The sequence below is a fragment of the Leiobunum rupestre genome, chromosome 9 (assembly GCF_980474605.1).
Source record: "Leiobunum rupestre chromosome 9, qqLeiRupe1.1.hap1, whole genome shotgun sequence".
NCBI lineage: Eukaryota > Metazoa > Arthropoda > Arachnida > Opiliones > Sclerosomatidae > Leiobunum > Leiobunum rupestre.
Genome location: NC_143392.1, coordinates 9,290,727 through 9,314,052, shown reverse-complemented (window position 1 = coordinate 9,314,052; position 23,326 = coordinate 9,290,727). Strand labels below are relative to the sequence as shown.

Sequence of the window (23,326 nt, the reverse complement as noted above, 5' to 3'; positions counted from 1 at the left end):
CCTGGATGGAGTCTTGGTGTTTCTTGTAAATTTTCTAGAACAGGAAAGTAAAACTAAAACCAAAACAAAATCAGCTTGTAGAAATGTTGAAAAAACATTGTTAATGTAAAAGCGTAATTTGATGATTTTTTTGTAATTTTGTAGAAATTTAAATGGTAGGTCAGAATTTATTATAAAATTTGTATTTTTAAACCAAATACGTAAAATTATACTTTATTCGAAGCACTATTTGATATTTGATCAGTTAACTGGCACTGTTTGTTTCTATGGGAAATATTCGGCCAAACTATTCGACGATTTAAGTATTCGATTTGGTATTTGACGTGGCTTGAAAAAATATTAGACATTGGATTCGATCCCCTGCCGTACACCAAATAATCTGGTACTCTCTTTAAGAAACATTTTAGGAATATGTAGTAAGTCTTCATAAATGGAAGAAAATATATCAAACAATACAGTGGTGAAAAGTTCTAGATTTATTTCTTTTGGTGGGATTAACATAAATGTGTGTAAAATTTGCATTACATTGAAATAGTTAACGTTGAACCAGGTTGCTTTGTTAAGCTTAATATACTTGGTTGAATAACTTGATTTAGGCGTGTTAATTGTAGGAGGGAAGCGAGTTAATTTATCTATGAGCATTTTGTAATAAATATAGTAGCATTTGTGACCTAAAGATGGCGACCCCTACCGATCTCGTTCACATATTTTGAAAAGGAGTTGATTACGGAAGACGTTTTCTGTTAGTTTTGTTTCAGCTTGGGCTCGACGTCACCAATGCTTTTTTCCATAGAGAAAAAAATTTCCGCCAAAATGACAGCTATGTTCCAAATTTGAAGTGCTATTACCATAAGCCTATAATTTTTCCGTAAGTATGACACTTCCTATTAATCAATAAAAAACTCTTTAATGGGCATCGTTGAAGTTTGGGTCACGTTTAGAATTCGACAACGCCTTCCTAATTAAAAGGAATATAACCTCAGGTATTTGGTGTGGAACAGTAACGTTTGCAGCTCTGGCCGCTCTTACCTTCACTTTAAAAATGTTTGTCGCCGCTGTACAGGGAAATTTGAATAGCTCTAAGGTTTTCCCAAAGAGACATATTTATCGAAAATATTATAGACTTATGGCATTACTCTATTTGGACGTAGTTCCATATTTAGTAACGTCGGCGAAAAAATAAGCATTGTGAAAGGGAATATAACCTGCAAAGCAATCTTTATGGAAGACCCCTTAAATTTTTAAAAATTTACCTATACAGTGGCGCTAAACATTTTTAAAGCCAAGGCAAGAGCCAGGGCCGTTTTAACCAAATTTGGGCCCCAAGGCAGACTTGTGGTGTGGGCCACTGTTGGCCCTCCCTACCAGAGTTGCAACCACTCAAATATCCAAATGTATAGTACAAGTGACAAAAAACAAAACATTGTAAGAATGCCTTTCTCAGGTTGTTTTTATGCAGACTTTACTCGTAGAAATGGTAAAATGCACACTCAATCCTGGATCTAGTATAGTTTTGAAAACCATCTTTTCTGAAAAGTTTGTGGTGTGGGCGTCCTTGTGGTGCGGGACCCAAGGCAGTTGCCTCGCTCGCCTGTGCCTTAAAACGGCATTGGCAAGAGCGGCCAGAGCTGGAAACGTTGGTGTTCCAAACCAAATACCTGAGGTTATATTCCATCTAAAGCTGTAGCATTTCGTTGTTGACGATTCTTCAGCAAAATATTTTTGGAGGAACGTTTAAATTGTGGAGAACCTTTCTATTTTCGTGTTTAATAACGGCGTCATAGGTACCCAGTACTTCGTCCAAATCCATATAAATAGTTCTCATGTGTCTATAAAATCAGAAATAATTTATATTCCTTCTTAGTAATGCGTTTAAGCGTGTACAATAAATTACCTTTGAACCTTTTTGGGGTCGAAGCTCGTCCGGGCGTGAAGAACGCGCCGATTGTTGATGACCAGAAGGTCCCCAGAATGTAGGTAAAACTTTATTTGAGATTCCGGATTTTCCAGTCGGTCACAAAAGCACCTGGAAAATTTAATAACAGCGTTCGTTTTTATTTTAAATCCTTGTTAACTCGCTAAAAGTACTTACTTTAGTGCCGAATATACTTCGAGGGTTAGCTCTGGTTCGAAATTCAAGGTTCTCCTGGCAAAATTACTGAAGTGAATTTCGTTAAGTTCCCCCAACGGATCCAATCCAATGACTGGCCAATAGGAAGAATATGTTACCTTAATAAATTAACGCTCATATTGTAATGGAAACTCTTTTCACGAAGTCAATGGAGGACATATCTTACACCAGTCACAGGGTCAAAGTAGGAATACGGAATTGGAATGGTACTTAGCAGCTGGTATGCCACCGGATTGTGTTTCTGAACCCATTGGGCCGCTTGATACCCATCGGCCAGTGTAGTCTCGCCGCCAGCGTGTTCTTTACTGGTCTCGGGATCAGCCGCCTTAGTGAAATGCATGCAAAGTATACCTAGATAATTACGTTGTCAGCATCACATTAATATTAAAAGTCTATTCACACGAGCCATCATTTTTGCAAAACAAAGTACTGTTGTTTAACACCAGATGCAAACCGAGTTGCTCCGTGTTTCCATCCAAACGCTTCTGTTGACCATGTTTTGAAGAACGGCTGTTTTTATGGCCGAGGCTTAGAGCCAAATATTTAAATTGAATAATTTTCGTGGGTATCTATTTCATTGAATAAAACCAAGAATGTATTTATTTATACTCAGGGAGAATGAATATGTCGAGATTATTTTTAGCGTTTCTCCAATTCCACCCGTTGGAGCCCCCGGTATGCTCCTCCGCTTTAATAAAATCAAATAATACTGCAATCTCATTGGTTCTTAAAAATTACGTTTTTCGACGTGATTAACGCTGCTGCGAGGACGCAAAAACTAAGACCGCCTCCTTTTTCCTCCCCCCCCCCCTTAGCGTGACGGGGTTAGGGGCTCAACGTGTCCGTCGATAGTCTCGACATATTCATTCTCCCTGAGTTTAAATAAATACATTCTTGATAAAACTAACCCAATATTTATTCTTGTCCCCTTTTATTAATGTAAATAGACACATTTCGAAGTAGTAAAGGCATTTTTGTAAGAATTACGAGTAATTGATAATTTATTTTTAATATTACGCAGGAATTAATAATTTGAAGTTTTTATTTAAACCAAGTAATACCTCTGCGTATTGTTCCATACCAGAGTGACTGAGAAAAATCACATCACCTTGGGCAGGAATCGAACCTACGACCTTGCAAAATTTCATCAACATTTCATAGAGCGTGTGAACCAAAATGCAACGCGTCAATGTTGCGCAAAATGTAGGCTCGGGTGAGGACGTCTTTAGTTCTCCAAGAATTAGGAATGTTTACCCGGAGATTTCTCGCGGTATGTCAAATCTGTGTGTAGTTTGATTTCGTCCCCAGAATAAGCTGGATGAAGGGATGACTCTGGTCCGTCGAAGACTTCCGATACGGTCCCGAAAGAAGATGCCCTGATGTAGGCCACGCGATTTGCAAAGTTAACTATGGACTGCTTATCAAGGGGCGTATCTATAAGGATGGAACAGTTAAAACTGGGATTTAAATCGCCTTTTGGTTCAATCTTACTGTAGAGTATGCCGAACCCGTACATGTAAAATAAGTGCAGAAAGTCAATGGCGACTATTTGATTGCTCATAAAATTTTCGTAAGGTTCTCTAGGTAGTTCGTTTTCCTCTATCACTGGTTTAGTCCATACTTTCATACTAGGCCTGTGACGTGTGTCTCTGGTGACGTGTAGTTTCTTCTCTGACATTTGACGACCCCTTTCGATTAACCTGTTTTTGTAGACGGCCATTTACTTATTTTTGTACCTTTTATACTATTACCCCAAGCTCTAAAGCAGGTATAGGGTTAACTATAAACTTCTGGTATAATTAAATTGGTAGAACCAGGATAGTATACATGTTTACTCTTGGAAAGAAGGAAGACAATGGTGACCCTGATGATTCTCATAGATTTGGGTGCGGTTTACAGAATATATTTTTGCTTGGCTATTAGTTGACATAAGCCTTTTCTCGAATAGAAGGTCACTTACGTCCTGTGCTCTTTCTAAACCATCTAAATTCTACAAGGTCTTCAGCGTAAGAACTAATCAGGATTTTAGAAATCTTTAAATCAACTTGAAAAATCTCGAAATCTGTGCGAAAATCAGTTCCAAAAGCTCGAATTCCGCCTAAAAAACCAGATATCAACACGAAAATTGTGCTCAGAAATCTCAAAATTAGTTTTGGATTCCTGAAATCATTTTTGAGATTCAAAATAGGATTCGTGCGTGGTTTAAATTTTTGTCATAAGTATCGCCGCCTACCGCCCGAGTAGTGGAACCCGGCTACCTGTTTAAGGCATTAATAGTCGCTAGATGTAGATGACTTGGGCCTAAAGACAGTGGTGCCTTGGGTATTAGCCTAGCTGATTATTATATATGAAAGCTGTCTGCTCGTTCAAAATTCTCTCTGCGTAACAGCTGAAAGTTCGACGAAAAATGAGATAAATTCCAAAGTCGTCTGCTATATCTTCACATATTTAGGTTACAGCTATTAAGGCAGATTGCGCTATATTTACTAAGCTCGAAACTGTTGAGCCCCTCGATTTTCTGAGTGGGTGTCCAGTTTCTTTGAAAACATGCGTGACGTCTTATACTCGACGTAGTTTAAGCCCAAACCATTTAATTCTTGAACCGTTTTCACAGCACGGTGGCTATAGATCTAGTGTTGTCGTCTGATACGATTTTGAAAACTTGTAACGTCACAGCTGTAGTGTTAATAGTGGCCGCCATGACAGTTACCGTTTTTTATCAATAGGCAAATTACAATGGTGACGTCGCAGGGTTTCAGACGACAACACTCTATGGATCCTTATAGACATTCCAAGTGTATACATGTATAGTTTTCTGGTAGAACAAGATCTCCTGACCATTCTGGGTTGTAGATGCTCTTGTGTTCGTGGTTGGGCCATGTTATTTCCAGTTGTCCGTCTGAAGCTATAGCGACTGATTTAGGTTGGATGTCAATGTCCGGTAACCACGAGTTAGACCTCTTGAAGCGTCTCTTGGCGTCCCAACACAACGGACATTTGCATTCGTCCCTCAGCTAAAATTTGAATAAGGTTAAAGGGAATGGAACCTCCAACGCGTTCTTTATGGAAGACCCCATTAATTTCCTTTATTCCCTTCACAATTAGCGATTATCAGCGCCGCAGGTGTGAAAAGCCATGGGAGGCAGCGGACAATTTTGGAACCCTCGGAGGGCGATAGACATACCAGAGGTTATATTCCCTTCAAACAGTATTTTATCCGCACGATGTCTGTTTAAACACATATTGTATGTAGTTAATAATAATAAGGCCCCCCCCCCCCCCAAGTCATTTAGTGACTTATAAATTGAGCAAAATCACCAACACTGAAATTAGGGAATAGACGCCAAAATAAATTATTCGCTCCAAAATAAAAACCGTCAAAAGGAAGGGTTTTTAAATTAAAAACGCGTGAATCTCGATGATATCGCCCATTTTTTCGTCGCACGTGTAATTATTTATTCTGATAATAAAATAGAATCACGTGGGCTTAGCAATATTTATCTGCATTTGTCTTAGCCAATAAGATTATCCCTTCCGAGCAAGCACGCGCCAATTTACACAATGAACCGATGAAGATTTTCAAATCAATTTCTGTTAAGATCTATAGACAGTAAATAGTTGCGTTCATGGAAGCCCATGCACAGACATATTTTATATGGGGGGGGGGGCAATATTCACAAATATTTAATGTTGGGGATTTTCATACCTTTATTAGTGTATTATTAGCTCATGGTGATCGGAGCTAGTTACGTGAAAAGTCGTAGCGCGTGTTAGCAGACGAATTTTCAATTAAGTTCCTACTCCCTTTAAACTAATAGCATGGTGCACCCGTTTTTAACGAATTCCCTAAAACCTAACTTAAAATCTACAGACATTTAAAACATTAAAATGCAATGTCAATACTAACACTTATGAAACATAATTATAGACTCATGGTAATATTTAGTTTCTTTACGTTACTTATGGTGCTACCATAAGAACATAAAAGCTATAAGTATAACACTTCATATTGTTTTAATGCAAATTTTCTGTCCGAACCTCTTTTGACACTGACAATTGGACTTGCAATCGAACTGCATTGTAATTCACGTTCTTGGTAGTAGGATATTTTGACTTGGCCATATTTTAAACATTACTGAACTAAACTTGGATCGAATAAAATCAGGAGTATAGGGAAGCTTTTTAATTTGTAATTCAGAAAGTTAAAGGGAATATAACCTCTGGTATTTCTGTCACCCTCCGAGGGTTCCAATATTGTCCGCTGCCTACCATGGCTTTTCACACTTGCGGCGCTGATAATCGCTGATTGTGAAGGGAATAAAGAAAATTGATGGGGTCTTCCATAAAGAACGCGTTGGAGGTTCTATTCCCTTTAAATGGTACTAGCTAATGAATTACCTACTAGTGGTGAATTTCTTTTCTTACCCATGCAAATAGAAACTTGAAATCATGTCCATCATCAAATGATATTTTTAGCCATGAATTTGAGTCGTGTACAGCATGTTTAACTTTTGATGGGCCTAGACCAACAATACCAGTAGAGAAATGGCAAGCTTTATTAACTTTACGAATTCCCAGATATAGCAGTGGGTTCTTTCTAGATACTCTTCCCCATTTATAATAACCTACAAATACAAAATTTAAGTTAAATCTTATAATAAGGTTAAACTTTGTAATTTTACCATTAAAAATAAGCTGTCCCAGACTCAGCGTTCTTTTCAAGTTCATTTTGTTCACTATTAATTCTTTACTATTATAATTTCTTATCACTTAATATTTCTGTTATCTAGAAACAAAGATAAAAAAATCGTTCAAAGACCTCTTTTGCTATCATACCAAGAATGCATTAATTTCTACTTTTAGGGAGAATGGCTATGTTTAAAAGATCAGAGGACTTCATGGTCTAGTTTTTCTCAGCACAAGAGGGGGGAAATAAAAACGTAACCGTCATGTGCTTCAATCACATTCGATTGAGTTTAAGGGAAGTAAGGAGATACCGCAATTGATTTGAATTTGTATAAGGGTCAGGAGCTTACTGTTAGAGCCAGTGGCGTAGCCAGGATTTTGTTTCGGGGGGGGGGGGGACGCCATTGAAAAAAAAGTAGAAAAATAAAAATATTCGTACATACGACCATACGTTTCGGGGGCATGTGCCCCCCCCCCCGGCTACGCCACTGGTTAGAACATCTCTTCTAGCTGGTTTTTCTGATGGGCAACATGATGTTCCAACCGGAAATGCAAAAAGTCATATAGTAAAAAAATTGAGGCATTGATTACTCACCAATGTTTTTGATTAGCGTTTTTATTATTATTATTGAAAGGGGTGGCAAGCAGCACAATTCGACCCTAGATCATGTGCAACCACCAACCTGTGACTTAAATTAAAAAGTCCTATTTCCGCCACAAAGCTAAGAATCTGCTTGGAGAAGTCATGCGTCTCCAACCGGTGCATACCGAGATGCTCAAACCTTTCAGCCGCATACTAATCACAGTTACAAAGAATGTGAGAGGCAGTTTCCTCTTCATCTAGGCAAGCCCTACAAATTGGGTCATCACTGACTCTAATAATATTTAAGTGTCTGTTAAGTTGGCAATGGCCTGTAAGTAGGCCAGTTACCAATCTTATATTCGTCTTAGAGAGTGAGAGTAACTCTTTTGCTCTCTGCCTAGAAGGATCTGCGTTGAACTCTTTGGCCTGCTTTTTGACCATCCATCTCAAGCCAAAGCTTGAGTTGACGATCCGACATATACTTGGAGAACAGGCTATGTACCAGGCCACAGGGATGGGTAGAGCAGGTTCTGGCCCACTAAACCCGGCCTGGTCAAGGCATCAGCCTTTTTGTTCCCGTGATATACGTTATGACGAGGTATCCAATAAGCCACCTGAATTAAAAGGCTTTAAAAGTCGCTCGATGACTTAGTCCTAAGGTGGTGCCTTGGGTATTAGCGTAGCTGATTATTATTAAAGTTGAACTTTATTGTGCATCCCAAGGAGCATTATCGAACGTCTCACTATTCAACATAGTCATTCTCCACAAGCATAATGAAATACATTCTTGATCACACAAAGTAAAAATAAGAAATAGATGACAAAATAAGAGTAAAATTTATTGTAGAAAAACAATTATGCCACTGAAGTATTTACAAAATGTCTGGACTAATTTAAATAATTTTTCTTATATCAATTTTCAAATCATAGCTACGTTATTAGTTATTCTCTGCTATAAATAATGATATCTAGATTACACATAATGAAGAAATACAAAATATCACAACAGTCTAAAAAAAATGCAATTTTTGCAAAATAAAAAAAATCAGTCTCAAATAAAGTTTTAAATCATCTCGAGATATTGTCATTTTCGGGAGCGCAATGTAATGGGGTTGTCATTAAAAAATTGGCACTTATAAGAATGGGGAATTTCACGTCCTTCTCAATCGACAATATTTTTACTTCCTATAAAAAGTAGAAATTTAAACAACAAACTAAAACTGCTTTTTAATAATAACGTAAATACCTCATTTTTCCCCAGAGTTATAGATTTGAGGCCGGATGAATTAAAATATACCGTGTTCCCGTCACCATTGAGAGAATACACATTAAATCGATACATAATATGCCTTTTTACGTGTTGATTTGAGGCTGGCAATTGGTGGTCATTCGTATTTCTTGTGTTACGTCTCAGACTAAGATTTCTGAATAAAAGATTATTAGACCGCTATAAAATTGTTTTCTGCTAAGACGGATGGTGCAAACTTTACAATTTCGGTAAGATAGCTAAGCAAAAACCAGAAGTACCGCAAATACTAACCTGTTTGCAAAGCTCACAACTAAGTCCTGACCAAACTGATAACCGGTCCATAACCATACATGCTAATTAAAAATTCATGAATTTTTAGAAATAATTAATTTGTAGATTAAATAATAACCTGACTATCAGTGATTAATGCTCGACCACATCGAACGCATTGAGTTTCAAAATCAGACTCCGAAACTTGTTTCGGTCTAAAATAAATTTAAAATATTAATATATTTTTAATGGGTGAATATCAACACACCAACGCATGTCAGATTTTTGATACTTTAGACGATACTGAACATTTCTGTGTCAAAATTATTTTGCAGAAATATAAATCCCCAGAGATATTAATTTTTGAAAATTTACCAAAATTTACGTATTCTAGTGCTATTTTCTTATCCAAAAAAAAATAAATTAAAATAATCGAACATGCATTGATGTTTTGATATTTTGCCTTTTTAATTTAAAATAATCATTATTTTTTACCCCTTATCAACTCCTTGGTTAACTCTTAACATTCTAAACCAATGATCTCGAAATATTGGTTGAAACCAGGCTAAAATCATTCAAATATAATTATGAAATGTTAATTAGAATTTAAAATAAAATAATTATACAAGGCGGAATGATTCTGTCACTCTCGATTTGCTCAACATCCAAATGATGCATGACTAAATGTTGTAGACGCAGCGTTCGAAAAACGCACACGTATTTCTCCCCCTCCTCCGTATTTAAGTAAGAACTTGGTTTCTGCTTGTCTTCTAAAAAAAGGAGAAAATAACTTAAATACATATTAACGTTCATTTTTAAATACATACTCATTTTGAGTTGTAAATAATTATGAGCTTCCATTAAACAGTCTTTCATTTCTCCATCCCACGATGGATTTTCTCGCAAGAATACCCACTTCAAAGGATACATTTTTTAATAATTTAAATATTTAATAGCGTTTTCCATTTGACTCCCCGAGATTAACTTCAAAACTGTTCTCACTCAGTGCTCGAAATGGACCGGAACGCTGTTCCGTTTCATAAAAGTTTTTCCTCATATCGTTATGGTTCGTAAAGAATATTTTTTAATGCACAGCTCCCATTTTTCAGAATAATCGGAAGCTTTGAAATTAAACACGTTCCTGTTCGTGAATAAGTCCATTTTGAACACTGATCTCACTCTGACTGAAAGAAAGCCCTTTATTCTCGAGTGGAATAAATTTGTATGGACATGCAAAACGAAATTGCTCTGAGAACAATATCAATCTATTGACATGTCGAAATCAGCAGATTGGTTTTAAGCGCTTAAGAGCTCTAAATCAAATACGCAAATTGAACCAAAATGTTGACCAGGTGATTTCGAGCACTCAAATGGAAAACGCTATTAGATAGGTTTAGTAACTCTTTTACCATTTTTAATAAAATATACAGAGAAAATTCAGTCTGAACAACAACCAATAACGGGGCTGCGACGAGGTCTTTCATAGTTTCGATACTAATTAATTTAAGGCACTCAGGTGATTCATTTACACTTATTGTTAAGTTCCTCAATAGCCAATCAAACGTTTTCTGTTGCAGGGTGGAAATTCCATATTGCCTCGCCACTTCATTATACTTTAGAACATTGGTAACACTGCATTGAAAATAGCGGTAATTCAAAAATCATTTAAAAAAAAAGAGGTGTTTATTTTGAAGTATACCTTATAGTTTCAATCATAATCTCTCCACATTGTTCTATTAAACCATCTAGTTGAAATAAAGTAGCAGCTGCCATAACGGGAATAATTTCCGAAGCATCAAGAACAATTTCATCTTGATATAAAGACCCAAATACCGTGTGTAGAGCTAAAATTAAAATTTATATTGTAGTTTTATTTCATTTTTGAGTGGCAAAGTTGGTCCAAATTTAATAAAAGTCATTGTAGATATTTAAAAAAAAAAATGTACTGTGTAGATTGAAATTGGTGATTTAGAAAGTTGAACCAAAAATATTAGGATCGTAACATTAAAGTTGCCACAAAACTTTGATATTAAAATTAACTGACTATTCCCTGACCATTTTAAATAGATTTTCCCAGACTTTTTTAGACCAATATTTTTATTTTATATTTTACTTTTATCAGAAGTTAATAAATTTAAATGGCCTTATATTTCAGTAAAAAGGTTATCGCAATGTTGAAAAAAATAGCTAAACTTTCCAGGAAATAAATGATAATCATAGAATTTGTCAAGATCTAGAGTAAAATTACCTTAAAAAAGTGTCAAGATAAAATTTAATTCCCTGTCTTTTCCTTGAATTTTTCTAATTCTTAAAATTCCCGGACCTTTCCCTGGCTTTTTAGGCCCATTTTTAAATTCCCTGACATGTGGCAACCCTGTATTATTAAATAATTATTATTAAACAGGTTTTTAAACCTACCATCAATGGTTACATTGGGATCTTCAATACCCACATGTACAACATCTTCATCGACTTCTTTCCAAGCACCACTAAACATACTGTTAAAGTATCGGGACTGGGTGGTAAAAATACATTTTTATCACAGCTGTCACATTCAATATTGCAATTTCAATTCTAAATCAAGGTTCCCCAATCTGGCCATTACAAAAAGTTTAGATTTGGTTATGATAGGAACAGGGGCTGGGAAAAAATCCAGCTGTTTTGATAATCATTTAGCTCAGAAATTAATTTAGACAATTGACTGACAGACATCTAAACATGATGAAAATATTAATTTTGCTAACTGTAGCATTATATGCTACTCTCACAAAGGTATTTAAAAATTTAATATGCGATTAATAGCTTATAGTTTATAAATATTAATTTTTTTTAGTGTGATCATGACTGTTCTAAAGATAGTGATTGTGAACAGAATCAGTGTTGCGCAGCCGTCTCTTTATTCAAGTTTCCTATGGGTTCTCGCATCAATTGTAAGGAATTCATTTAAATTCATAAAATGTGTACTGGTAAATATTTAAATATCAATCAAAACAGGGACTTGCATCCCATTAGGAGAGGAAAAAGATATCTGCAATACTTTGGGAAACGTATTTTGTCCGTGTAAATCTGGTTTATTGTGCAAACCTATTGGGAATTGGTTTTTTGGTACTGGACAATGCAAATTCTTGGAACCTTGATTTATACCATGGTTTATTCTAATTTTTCACCTGGGACAGATAAATTTTGTGTAGTTTCCATTCGGTACCTAAAGCCACTATTGTAACATCGCTGTTTAAACCTTGTTCGAATAAAGCGTTATAAATGTATTGTGACGTTGTCATCAATCGTTTTCTGCATTGTAATACTTTTTGTTAATTTAGAATTATTTTCATTTGTACTAAGAGGTCATTGACCTACCTTTTAAGTGTTGGTACCCCTGAATCTACTGGATATGTTTCCGCTTTCCTTTTCATGCCTCTAGAAACACTTCCTAGTAGACTAGCATGGGCGCTTTCCCTAAAGTTACTTAGTGCACTGCCCATTTTTCTCAATTTAATACATAAACCACTCTCAACTCATAAATAGAAAATTTCAAAATACTTTTAGTTATCAGATGATGGAATCGCACGAGACTATTGTAAACATTTTCGCATTAAATTAATCCACTCGAGGAAAATTTAGTAATCGACGTACCCCAGCTGATAAATGGTTTTGTTGACAGATAAAAACTCTCGTTTTTTGCAATAGATGGCGCTGTTGTTTCTATATTTCCCCTCAAGCTTAAATCTTACCCGCTAATTTTAAAATTGTTTTCCATCACGACCCTTTTAATGATTAAATTCGTGAAGGAAAGAAGAGCTTATTTCATATAGTTGTAGAAAAATGATAATTAAGGTTTATTAAAATGTTATAAAATAAGTTTATTGCAATTAAAATTATACAAAGATTTACAGAATGAAGTCACATTTTAAAATCATATAAAAAGCGCGCGTTTGTACTTCAGTTTTACAGGATACATTAATTATAATTAAGAGTGAACCGTGTGAGTTAAACTACAATTGGGAAACCTCTTGGCGCAGTATCGCTCGTGATCTCTGTAAAGCATTCGATTCTGTCCCTCAAAATAAGCGGCGGCCAGGTCCGGGTAAAAAAACCTCCAGCGTCGACTGAAATTTGCGTTAAAGATGGCGTTAATTAAACACTTTTCACGAAAATTAAAATAAAACTGAACTTACCCGTTAAAATTCTGCACGGCCCATGGTCCAAATGACCCCATTGACTCAGGATCAGCTCCAGCGTGGCAAAGCATGACTGACATACAATTTTCCCCTAGTTTAATTAGAAGTTCGTCGATGGTCGTATTTTTGGAAATTTTTACTCTATTTCCAACGTTGGTTGAGTCGATGTTGCTAATTTCCGCGTCATCCATACTCAAAAGTTTCACCCACTCTTGGAGCTCCACACGGTAGGCTTCTCTCAACGATTCCAGTTTGTTTATCTGTTCCTCCGTTTCACGAAGTTCAATGGCTTTGGCAGAGATTCCTTTCGAATGTAGACACGGGGTTGGTGATTGGCTGATGGGAGCTTCGGCGTAATCTAAGCCGAATAACATTCTCATTACCTCCATCAAATCGCTTAGTAAGTAGGTTTCTATGTCTCTCTCCTCCGTGTCCCAAGTGTCCCTCAGCGACTTGGCGTAGGAATCGGCGATAAGATTGATGGCTTGTTGCGGCGTCAGGCTTACGTTTCGTCTCGGATCACCGGCTCTGAAGATTCCACGAAGTTTGACGGCAGCCTCGTTGGCTTGGCGGACTTGGTCGTCCACAATCCGGTCTATTTGCTGGTAGAAATCCTCTTGATCGTAGTCATTCTCGGAGGCAGGGTTGTAGAGATCAACCCTAGCGATGGTCACGGGCCTCTTTATAACGCTGTCCTGATGAAAGTCTGGTGATATCGGGTTAATTTGGATGATATCTCCGAAGGTGTTGTTGTTTGCGAGCGGAAAAGCCAAGACGCTTCCTGTGAAGATCCTAATGACAACAATGGTAGCGAAGAGAGCTGAGTAGAACATCTTGTACGCTTGTTGGTTTTGCAGGAAACGTGAAGAATTGCGAAGAAGACCCTGCTTTTAAGGGCCCCATGCTTGCCCCACCCCCTCCCTCCCTCCCCTTACCGGCCCGGTTACAGCGCCTAGTACAAGGGGGAGGGGGGCAATTGAACACCTGCAGCTGTTCTGGAATTTAAGGGGCTTTTCCGTGGCTATACAGAAACTGTCATAACAATAGATAAATACTTATGGAAAATTTTGACCAAGGAGTCAAGGACTTTTCAGCTTAATTGGGGCGGGCAAATAATTTTCACATATTAACATAATTATGTGAAACATTAATTAATGATTATAAAATTATGTTATTATTCTTAGAAACGCGATATTCGGTGGTATTGAGGGTTTGGGATTATAAGGTTTTTCGAAGTGATGCAGAAGTGAACAAACAAGCTTCTCAATTTGAAATTAAAGCGAGTTTTTTTTAAATTATAAAACTCTATTTTAAATTTTAACAATATTTTTCATCTTAATTTTTCTAATTGGAATATGTACAATGATAAAATTAGCGAATAAGTAGATTAGTCCATTATGAAAAAGGGATAATAATAAACCGTTGGAATTTCTGGCTATTTTATTTAATTTAATTTAGTTTTTCACTCGAAGATCTATTTGGTCCGAGTTTCGCGTTTTTTTGTTCGCTCGAAGACCTATCGGTACGAGCTATTAGTAAGTTTTTAAATTTCTTCAAATTTGTTTAGGATTTAGCTTTATTATCCCTTTTTCATAATGGACTAATCTACTTATTCGCTAATTTTATCATCCTTTACAATGCAGTCCATAGGTGGTTCCTTTTAACTTATGTACAATGAAATTGGCCACAAGATTGTTGGTTTTTCATATCTTTTCAGACTCGACGCGTTTAAAAGGGTCACGCCGGTGTTTGAAAAATTAGGCCCGAATTTAACACGTGGTAGCAAATACGAGGAATCATATTATGGACACTAACGCTTGAAACAGGTCAAATTCGAACGCTGGTGTGGCCCTTTAAGCGAGTTTCAAATTTTCAATCTTTCACATGTGCAGTTAGACCATGGTTAGACGCAAGGTTCGTAGAGAAAAATACACCATTGGGTTAGACGAGGATAGTACTTTGACGTCATACCTCAGCTTCTCTTTGTTATGAAAAAGTACCATTTTGATAGTTATTTTTAAATCCAATAGATGGCGGTACATTTGTTGATACCATAGAAATAGAAATGAGACTAGAACCACTTCACCATTCCTCAATCTCAAGGAAAATGGGCAAGTTAGAAGACTGCCATGAGAGTGGAATCGCTAATAATCCACGCAGAAGTGCGCCATCTATTAAAAAAAATTGAAACTTTAATTTTTTTTTAAAATAGATGGCGTGCTCCATCAAAGAATAATAGCGATTCCACTCTCATGGCAGCCTTCTAACTCGTACATCTCACCATAATCTAATCGTGCTTCTAGTCTCATTTATATTTCTATGGTTGATACTCGCTCGCGAATTTCCCACCAAATAGCGGATGCGTACAGTACACGGCATTACCACCGAACTATGCATCCATACGTCATTAATGATGCATTTCCTAGTATAGATATATGCACCAAGAATAAATATGTAATTTGAGCAAAAATGAACGGTACAATACCGCCGTTTTGCTGGTGTAGATTTCATAGTCAAACACGAGGGTTAACAGTTTCAGTCGTCTGTTTGCGGATTTTAATTATTTTCAAATGATTAGGAATTTAGTTTCACGTTAAGAATGGTTAACTGCCTTGTTCAAAATTGTTCGAGAAGTTCAATTAGGAAGAGAGACCGAATATTGTCATTTTATTCGATACCGAAGGTAATTGACGGCTTTTAAAATTCATTTTGCGCGTTAAAATACCTCTACATGTTATGGTCAAAAAAGCACGCAAAGAAGGCTGTGTGCCCAAGACATATACCTGTAGTGTCGCGCGCTAAAACGTCATTTCAAAATCCGTCAATTGTACAAGGGATCACCACAAAGGCCTAATTTGATAAACTTGGCCAACTTCTTTTCGTATAACAATCTTAATTTAAAAATTTTAAAGCATAATTCTAATTTTCCTACGTTTTGTCGCTTCGATGAGATTACCAATAAAATGGCTACCTATTTTAACACTCTTTTTTTGGGAATTTTGCTGGGCGCGTTCATGTTGATTTTACCCCCCTTAACCCCCATTCTCCATATCCTGGGACCAAAGACCCGAGCCTAGACCCCCCACCGGTGGTTCCAAGTAATGGCCGACTAGCGGGCAGCCCAAAAGAGGGGTCGAAAAGACCGCGAAAAAGAGTGTATACGCGCAAAATGGTTTGAATTTTTGATCCATACCGGTTTCCATGGAGACCAGTAGCGCCAATCGCTTTTTTTTCAAGGGGGGCCCAAGCTCACTAATAAACTTGGAATGAGGCTGCTGGCAAGACTTTCTTGCTACGGATGCTTAAAAGTAAATGGCCTAACATCGGCGGTTTTACCAAGGGAACCAACAGGCTTCGAAAAAAATAAAATTACAAAACTTTAATCATTTCCTTTTCACAAAATATTTTCCGGAGTAATTTTAGTAAATGCGTCCACCCCTATGAACCAAAAACGTTTGATTGTCACATTCTCTGACCAGGGGCGTACCGAAGAGAGTATGTTTTGGGGGGGGGGGAGGTAAGTGAAATTTGCCAAGTAAAACCCAAAGTTTGTCAAGTCGTCTAAGTTTGGATTGTTACGGTAGATTTCAATTTAAATGTTTCATTAAAATTATAATCGGTGGCGCCATCCGCTGTTAGCGGCGGGAACTATATACTATACAATTGAATTAATGGTACTAGTGTACTTTGGAAGTTATAGATAGCGCCACCCGTATAATGATAGAGTGCGCCGACTGACAATTTCAGAATTTGTTTCGCGAAACCACGACTACCGAACGCGCCTATTATTATAATTATCGTACACGTCGATAATTTCGAGAGAATTTTTGGGACGCAAGATATTTTCAATGACGTACTATATAGTACGCATTTTTCGATAATTCAGCTTGCGCGTACGATAATGTAGGATAGTTTTAGATGTTAAACATAAGATTTAAATCTTTTAAACTTTAAATGTTATTAAAAAGTTTTGATTTCACAAGTTTAACGTCAGTATTTCACACACAATTCAAATTTACCGCCAGTTTTCAGGCGTACGATAATTAACTTCGGAATTTGAGAATATTTTGGTTCTGGTACGATAATTTGAGTTTCAGGAATTGGCAACGCTGGCGCCTATGTCATTCTAGCGGGTCCCGGGACCATGGAAGAAGTAGAGAAGGAACGGCGGCCTCATGTTAAAAAACCTGTCGCAAAAAGCTTTAGAAATTCCCCTATTTGTTCATTCCCCCCATACTTTTACCGGGCATCAAGTTTCGTTTGCGCAACCTTCACGCGCATCCTACCTTATGTTATTGGTCTGAATGTCCGTATTCAATGCTCTTTAGTAAGTTACAACTTATTTGTTTGGTCATCTACTGCGTACAGTTTTTAAAATTTTAACGGATATTTTTTTCATGTGTAAGGCTTAGGTAGTTTGGGGTAAATTAAATTGCTGATTTAACTTTTAATTATAATGGTTCTTATATTGGGTTAGGGAATGTTAAAAATGTTCTTCATATAAGGTTCTTTGTAAATCTTACTGCTATTTTTAAAACCCGTGTAACAACATTTTGTGTAGTTTACCATTGTAGATAATTATCTATAAACTACACTTAAAACTATTAAAAAAAATGTAAATCAATTAGGCCTTTGCGCCTTGTAAAGATCAACACAAACACACGGAAGACACTCTTTTTCGCGGTCTTTTCAACCCCTCTTTTTGGCCGCCCGCTAGTCGGCCACTACCTGGAACTACCGGTTGGGGGTCTAGGCTCGGGTCTTTGGTCCCAGGATATGGAGAATGGGGGTTAAGGGGGGTAAACTCAACATGAACGCGCCCAGCAAAATTCCCCAAAAAAGTGTCGCTGACTAGACTTGACGTGGTGCGCGTCGAAGAATGCGCATTAAGGACTGAGTGCCCTAACCAAAGGGGGTTGAAATGGGGGAAGACAACAACATTTTCGGTACAGGCTTTCCTATTCTGGCCGCAGTTCCTTCTATACTTCTTCCATACCGGGACTATTCCCAATTCAATGGCGAAAACGGCTCGGCTTCTAGTTATATTGAGTGAAGCATTTGCGTACTCTCTTTATATATAAAGGAGATACGCGAATAACTGGAATTATTCATACCGAAATATAACATAAACAATAGACTAATATGCATATAAGAATGAAGAAGAACCTTTTACAGGGGTACTGCCATTGTGTGTACATTTTTAATAATCTACTAGATGGCGCCATCAGTTTACAATTCGAAATAACAAAAATGATAATATCCGCGAAAGTCTAATTTAAATTGTGGTTATTTAAAACCTGAAATTTTGTATAACTATATTTACTAAAATATTTTATATAAACTTTCAGCTTGAAATAGCACTTAAATTATATAATAAATATAAAAATTTAATTTTTTTAAAATTTTGCGCCAAAATATCCACGCTGGTGTCATCTAGTGTAGAAATACAAAATTAAAATTTTATATTTGATGGCGGTTTCTATAGGTTTGTTTCCCTGCATGTAATATGCGAATTGGTGTATTCAAACACTTATTACTGAAATATTAACGTAAGAACAACCGACACTGTATCACACCATATGATCACACGTTATCTTTATCCAACGCAACTTTAGGAATATTGGCTTGTGAAATTTTCACTTTCCTAAAGAATATCACTATAATATTCACGACTTACCTAATTTTCCTTAAAAAAACTACAACATCTCCTATAGAAATTAAAACTATTTTTATAAATTTTATACAGATAGCCAAATTTAACGTAGAAAATGAACACTGAAATAATAACGAACAACCGATATTCTCTATCACGCGTCTATCTGCCTTTCAATTTTATAAGGTGCTGTAGGAAAAATGACTATTTAAAAAGGTTTTACCACAAGGCTGAACTAAAGTTCCGACACACTAGCTGCCTAGCGTAGAAATCAGGTCTTGAAAGTTATACATAAGGAGAAGCAACTAAATAGAAATCTCAAACATAGTTAATGACTTTAGGGAAGTCAATTGCTGGGAAATTCTAAATGATTTGTTTACTATCGATTTAGGAATAATAATTAGGAGTTTTTTTTAATTAACTAACATGTTTCATAATATTCATTTTGCCAAGTCCACCTCGATTTGCCAACTCTACAAAACTTTGAGGGGGGGAGCCTCCCCCCTGTCCCCCCCCCAAAGGTACGTCCCTGTCTCTGACGGACTACCGTCTAGACCCTGACGACATACTAAATCTGGCAGAAAAATTAATTTTCCTTCCATTTATCAATTATAAATTGAGGAAGAGCCTAGCTCGCTATTGAAAGGGGCACCAAAATTAACTTGGGCCTAGGGCCCCATAAAGTCTTAATCCGGCCCTGGTCATACTCATTTTTATTATGTTACTTATGTTATAAATAATTAAATTGTGGGCAATATCTTTAATCAATTGGACCCTGGGCAAGACCGGTTTTGTAATTATTTCGTTTCAAATACTTGTGATTCGTTAACGGCTATCGTTTGTGGTTTTAATTAATTTAAGGCGGCTTTAGATTTTTTTAACCAGAAAACAGGTCCCTTATTCCGTAAACCAGGGTTTTCCAAATGGACGATCTTAAATAAATGTGTATCTCTAAAATATGCTAAAATCTTATAAGTTAAATAACTCCCTGCTGTAAACAATTAATATCCAGTTTTCGTTCGAAATTCGATAACTTCATTAGCAATAAATACTTTTAAAACCATTTAAACACTGGTTAAAATACCGATTTCTGTTCAACACAAGAAAATTTGCCTTTAATAGAATAAAAATACTTTTTTGGTTTTTGAGATACTTTTCACGTTTTAAGACTGTTAGCGCGTTTTTTTTAAATCTACCTCTAATGGCGTTACCATCGTGAAAGGATCCACCCTTATGTCTATATCGATAAAGTAATCAAATTTAAAATTAAAATCGGGTTTATTTTGTATAGTATTTACATTGCCATTATTATTATTATTATTATTATTAATTATAATCTCAAGTTGCATTTATTAAACTTTTTCGCACAATATTGCATAAAATTTCCCATCTGTCGCTGGCCATCCAGATAGGCCGAAGTTAACTTTGGATGGATGTACGAGACCATTCGTTGTTGTTTACTAAAACGGGATGTAGAAAACCAATTATTAGAAACTGTTACAAACCAAATAACTGTTGGATTTAAAACATTAAAGCCGTATTCACACTAGACACTTTGGAACCGTTTTAAAACGGTTTCGAAAGCTAAAATTTTACATTTTTGGTGTCAACTGTATTAATAGCCATACGATAAATACATTCGACAGTAAAATTTTACAATTTGTGCTTTCGAAACAGTTTTTAAAAGGTCTGGTGTGAACGTGGCTAATTTACCCATCGAATCTTTCAACCGCCCATGCTCCAAACGACCCCATCGAACCCGGATCTGCGCCGGCGTTGCACAACATCATTGACAAACAATCTTCCCCGAGATTAATTAGAAGTTCGCTGATAGTTGTATTTTCCAAAATCTTTAGAAAGTGGTCCAAGTTGGTACTTTCAGACAAATTTTCCGTCGTTTCCAGCATTTTGAATTCGTCCATAATAATAAATTTGAGCATCTCTTTTAATTCCTTCGGGCTGCGGTGCTGAAATGGAGTCAAATTGTCGGGAATAACGCCTTGTTGGGGAATCATTAAACTGGGCCCCAAACTTTCATTTATTTCTCGCATTTGCGGCGCGTTCCTTCTGGCTTCCATAACTATCGTTTCTAAATTCTGGTTGCCATCTATTGTTTCTAACGTTGGTTCTTGGGCGTCTTCGACCTTAAATCGTTCCTCTTCTACTGTCTTCCAGTAATCCCGGAGCGATTTGACGATGGAATCTTCCGTGGATGTGGTGGGTTTCTCGGTGGTAGTTCGCCAAACTTTCCGTTCGAGGGCTACGGCCGGGTTCAGAAACCTCTGCAAGGATTTGGAATAGGTGTCCACGATTAGATCCGTGGCTTCTTTGGGTGTCCGATCCCTGGTTCCCTTCAGTTCGGCCTCGTACATTTTGTTCAGTTGACCAGCCGTTTTGTTCGCGTGTCGCACCTGTTCGTCCAGAAGAAGATCGAATTTGTCGTTGGAAGGGTGTGCTTGCTGATTTACGTAGGCCCTGATACTGTCAAGAATTATACGTAATCGTATGTTACGTATGGTCAAGTCGCCCAAGTCCTTGGTTTCATTTTGGGGATAAGACTGGGAGGCGGCGAGGTTACCCGAGAGAAAAATCACAAAAACAACTGACGGAAACATAATTAATGGTCAGATTGAGCTGGTACAATACGCTTAATTTCATATTCGGGATGAACTTTTAAACCCAGGAATACTGAGTTTTTTTTAATCTTAAATAGGCATTTTATTTTATCTGCAAATAATGTAAGGGCTAATAGGTCAGAAGTCAAAACGGATACGTAAACAATGAATATATTGCCCTTGCTTAAACGCAAAGGTCAGAATTGTAAAAAACTGGTTTTGTCACACTGGATATGGCAGGAGCGGATCCAGGCCATCAAGTAAGGAGGGGCGATCATGGGCATTCAAAAGTCGTCTGCTATTTCTTCACAATTTTAGTTGGCAGGTATTAAAGTTGATGGCGCTATCGTTTCTAAGCTCGAAGCCTATATGGAGCGTGAAAATGTAACGTGGAGCTCTACAACTAGAATTTGTGTTATAAATTGTCTTTCACCAAATAAATATATTTCAATAACTTCAAAAATTGTTATGTTTTTTCAAGTATTCTAAGGGGGGGGGGGCGATCGCCTCCATCGCCCCCCCTATGGATCCGCCCCTGTTATATGGAACGAAATTTTTGTTGATAAAAATAAAAGCCATACATGTAGTGTTCGGAATTGTTTATTCATTATCCACAAATTTTCCGATTTATTTAAAAAACGTTGGTAAAAAGAATATCATTTTAACTTATTTAATTATGTTTCTTACGCAACCAAGCATTTATTTGAATAAAAATGATATTTATTTAAATAATTGTTTGTTTTATTTAAATAATAGGCTTATTCACTTTCGATTATTTAAACATTTTAGAATTTTTATTCAACTATTGGTTATTTAAATAAATATTATTTAAATATAGCCGAGCTTATTTTATTCATGGATAAAAATTAATCGACTGCCGACCTCTACATACATGAAAATTATCAGCTTTGTTCATCACTAATGGCGTTTTTTTAATTTCACTGAATGCAGTTATTGTATACATGTATATTTCACTGACTGTGAGACCAGTGTTATCTCAGTATTCTCTTTTTACCTCTCCTAGGGAACATAGAGGTTTTACAATCACCGTGTCTGTTGTTCGCGTTCGCTGCGACCGCGTTTGTAGTACCAGGGCAAAGTGTAATAAAACCCGCGTTCGCACTTTCTTGAAATTGTGGAAAAGGTGTTTTTCAAAAACTGTTCTTTCTTCCATTGGGTTTAGCAGGGGCTAAAATAAGGATTTTTTAGAACTGTCCAAAAGAAATAACGGCGAGTGAGCAGTTGGAACCTTGGAATTATTTTATTTTTTAACAACTTCGTTAGATAAAAGGTAGTAGGTACAATTATTATACAAAAATCAGGTTACTAACCGTACAATTTTAATTTTTTTATAAATTCACGATAAATAGCACTGCCCAAATTCGATTTTAGAATTTCAAGTTTTAGAACGGCCCAAAAATTCCAGAACTGCCCACTATTTTACGCCTTGGGGTATATTCTGTGTGTACGTGCAATTTGTGAGTTTGTATCGTATGTTCAGGCCCGGACTGGCCATAAGGGCGATCGGGGGCGCGCCCCTAAAGTGCCAAACATAGCTCCCCCTATGGTCAAAAAGGTTCGAGCAATCATAATATTTCACTAAAACTCGAAAATTATAAAACAAATATGAATACATCCGTATTAGCATAAGCCTAGTACCTCTAAGTTTGAAACGCGCATAGCGCCCTTTGAACCACCACTGGACGGGCGAAAAAGAAGAAATCAGGCGATAGTATCGGCACCTGGTAGAGATAAATTGAAGCTTCTTCCTTCCCCCTTTCTCTCTCTCTACGCACCTCTCTCTTACCAAAGCAGCTGGCATCATGCATTGCGGGACGCGTTACGTTTCTCTTTTCCGCCACCGGGTGGATTTAGCGCTGTACTTTCGCCAGTCGTTTGCTTGAACCAACACTGCCTTTCGATTCAAACTTAGGGTTGATAGGCTTATGGTATTAGTATTA

At 36.8% G+C, this 23,326-nt stretch overlaps 4 protein-coding genes and 1 long non-coding RNA gene across 6 annotated transcripts; 1 reads left to right on the top strand and 4 right to left on the bottom strand.

Moving 5' to 3' along the window:
• Positions 1-466: 466 nt before the first annotated feature.
• On the bottom strand, positions 467-6,859 carry LOC149926455 (uncharacterized). Its single transcript, XM_090158626.1, has 9 exons — positions 6,814-6,859; positions 6,557-6,756; positions 4,970-5,145; positions 3,623-3,831; positions 3,386-3,565; positions 2,298-2,482; positions 2,093-2,229; positions 1,895-2,026; positions 467-1,829 (listed from the first exon to the last, which is right to left on the bottom strand). The coding sequence occupies exons 1-9, from the start codon at positions 6,857-6,859 to the stop codon at positions 1,709-1,711; spliced, it is 1,386 nt and encodes a 461-aa protein (XP_090014752.1). The 3' UTR covers positions 467-1,708.
• Positions 6,860-8,218: 1,359 nt separating this feature from the next.
• gcl (germ cell-less) lies at positions 8,219-12,561 on the bottom strand. 2 transcript variants are annotated; one of them, XM_090159089.1, is made up of 12 exons: positions 12,277-12,561; positions 12,087-12,210; positions 11,338-11,434; positions 10,619-10,763; positions 10,329-10,551; positions 9,747-9,834; positions 9,546-9,689; positions 9,415-9,484; positions 9,059-9,134; positions 8,941-9,002; positions 8,647-8,824; positions 8,219-8,585 (listed from the first exon to the last, which is right to left on the bottom strand). In XM_090159089.1, the coding sequence occupies exons 1-12, from the start codon at positions 12,399-12,401 to the stop codon at positions 8,469-8,471; spliced, it is 1,449 nt and encodes a 482-aa protein (XP_090015215.1). In that variant the 5' UTR covers positions 12,402-12,561; the 3' UTR covers positions 8,219-8,468. The 2 variants fall into 2 exon arrangements, with proteins under 2 accessions (XP_090015215.1, XP_090015216.1); XM_090159090.1 differs by having other exon boundaries at positions 8,941-8,975.
• Positions 11,613-12,093, top strand: LOC149926454 (prokineticin Bv8-like). The gene is made up of 3 exons (XM_090159091.1): positions 11,613-11,691; positions 11,753-11,849; positions 11,914-12,093. The coding sequence occupies exons 1-3, from the start codon at positions 11,638-11,640 to the stop codon at positions 12,054-12,056; spliced, it is 294 nt and encodes a 97-aa protein (XP_090015217.1). The 5' UTR covers positions 11,613-11,637; the 3' UTR covers positions 12,057-12,093.
• A 312-nt stretch (positions 12,562-12,873) lies between the features above and the next one.
• Positions 12,874-13,228, bottom strand: LOC149926452 (uncharacterized). The gene is made up of 2 exons (XR_016473869.1): positions 13,095-13,228; positions 12,874-13,025 (listed from the first exon to the last, which is right to left on the bottom strand). It is a non-coding gene; the product is annotated as an uncharacterized LOC149926452 (long non-coding RNA).
• Positions 13,229-20,041: 6,813 nt separating this feature from the next.
• Positions 20,042-21,427, bottom strand: LOC149926451 (uncharacterized). Its single transcript, XM_090159185.1, has 2 exons — positions 20,464-21,427; positions 20,042-20,210 (listed from the first exon to the last, which is right to left on the bottom strand). The coding sequence occupies exons 1-2, from the start codon at positions 21,363-21,365 to the stop codon at positions 20,081-20,083; spliced, it is 1,032 nt and encodes a 343-aa protein (XP_090015311.1). The 5' UTR covers positions 21,366-21,427; the 3' UTR covers positions 20,042-20,080.
• Positions 21,428-23,326: the final 1,899 nt, after the last annotated feature.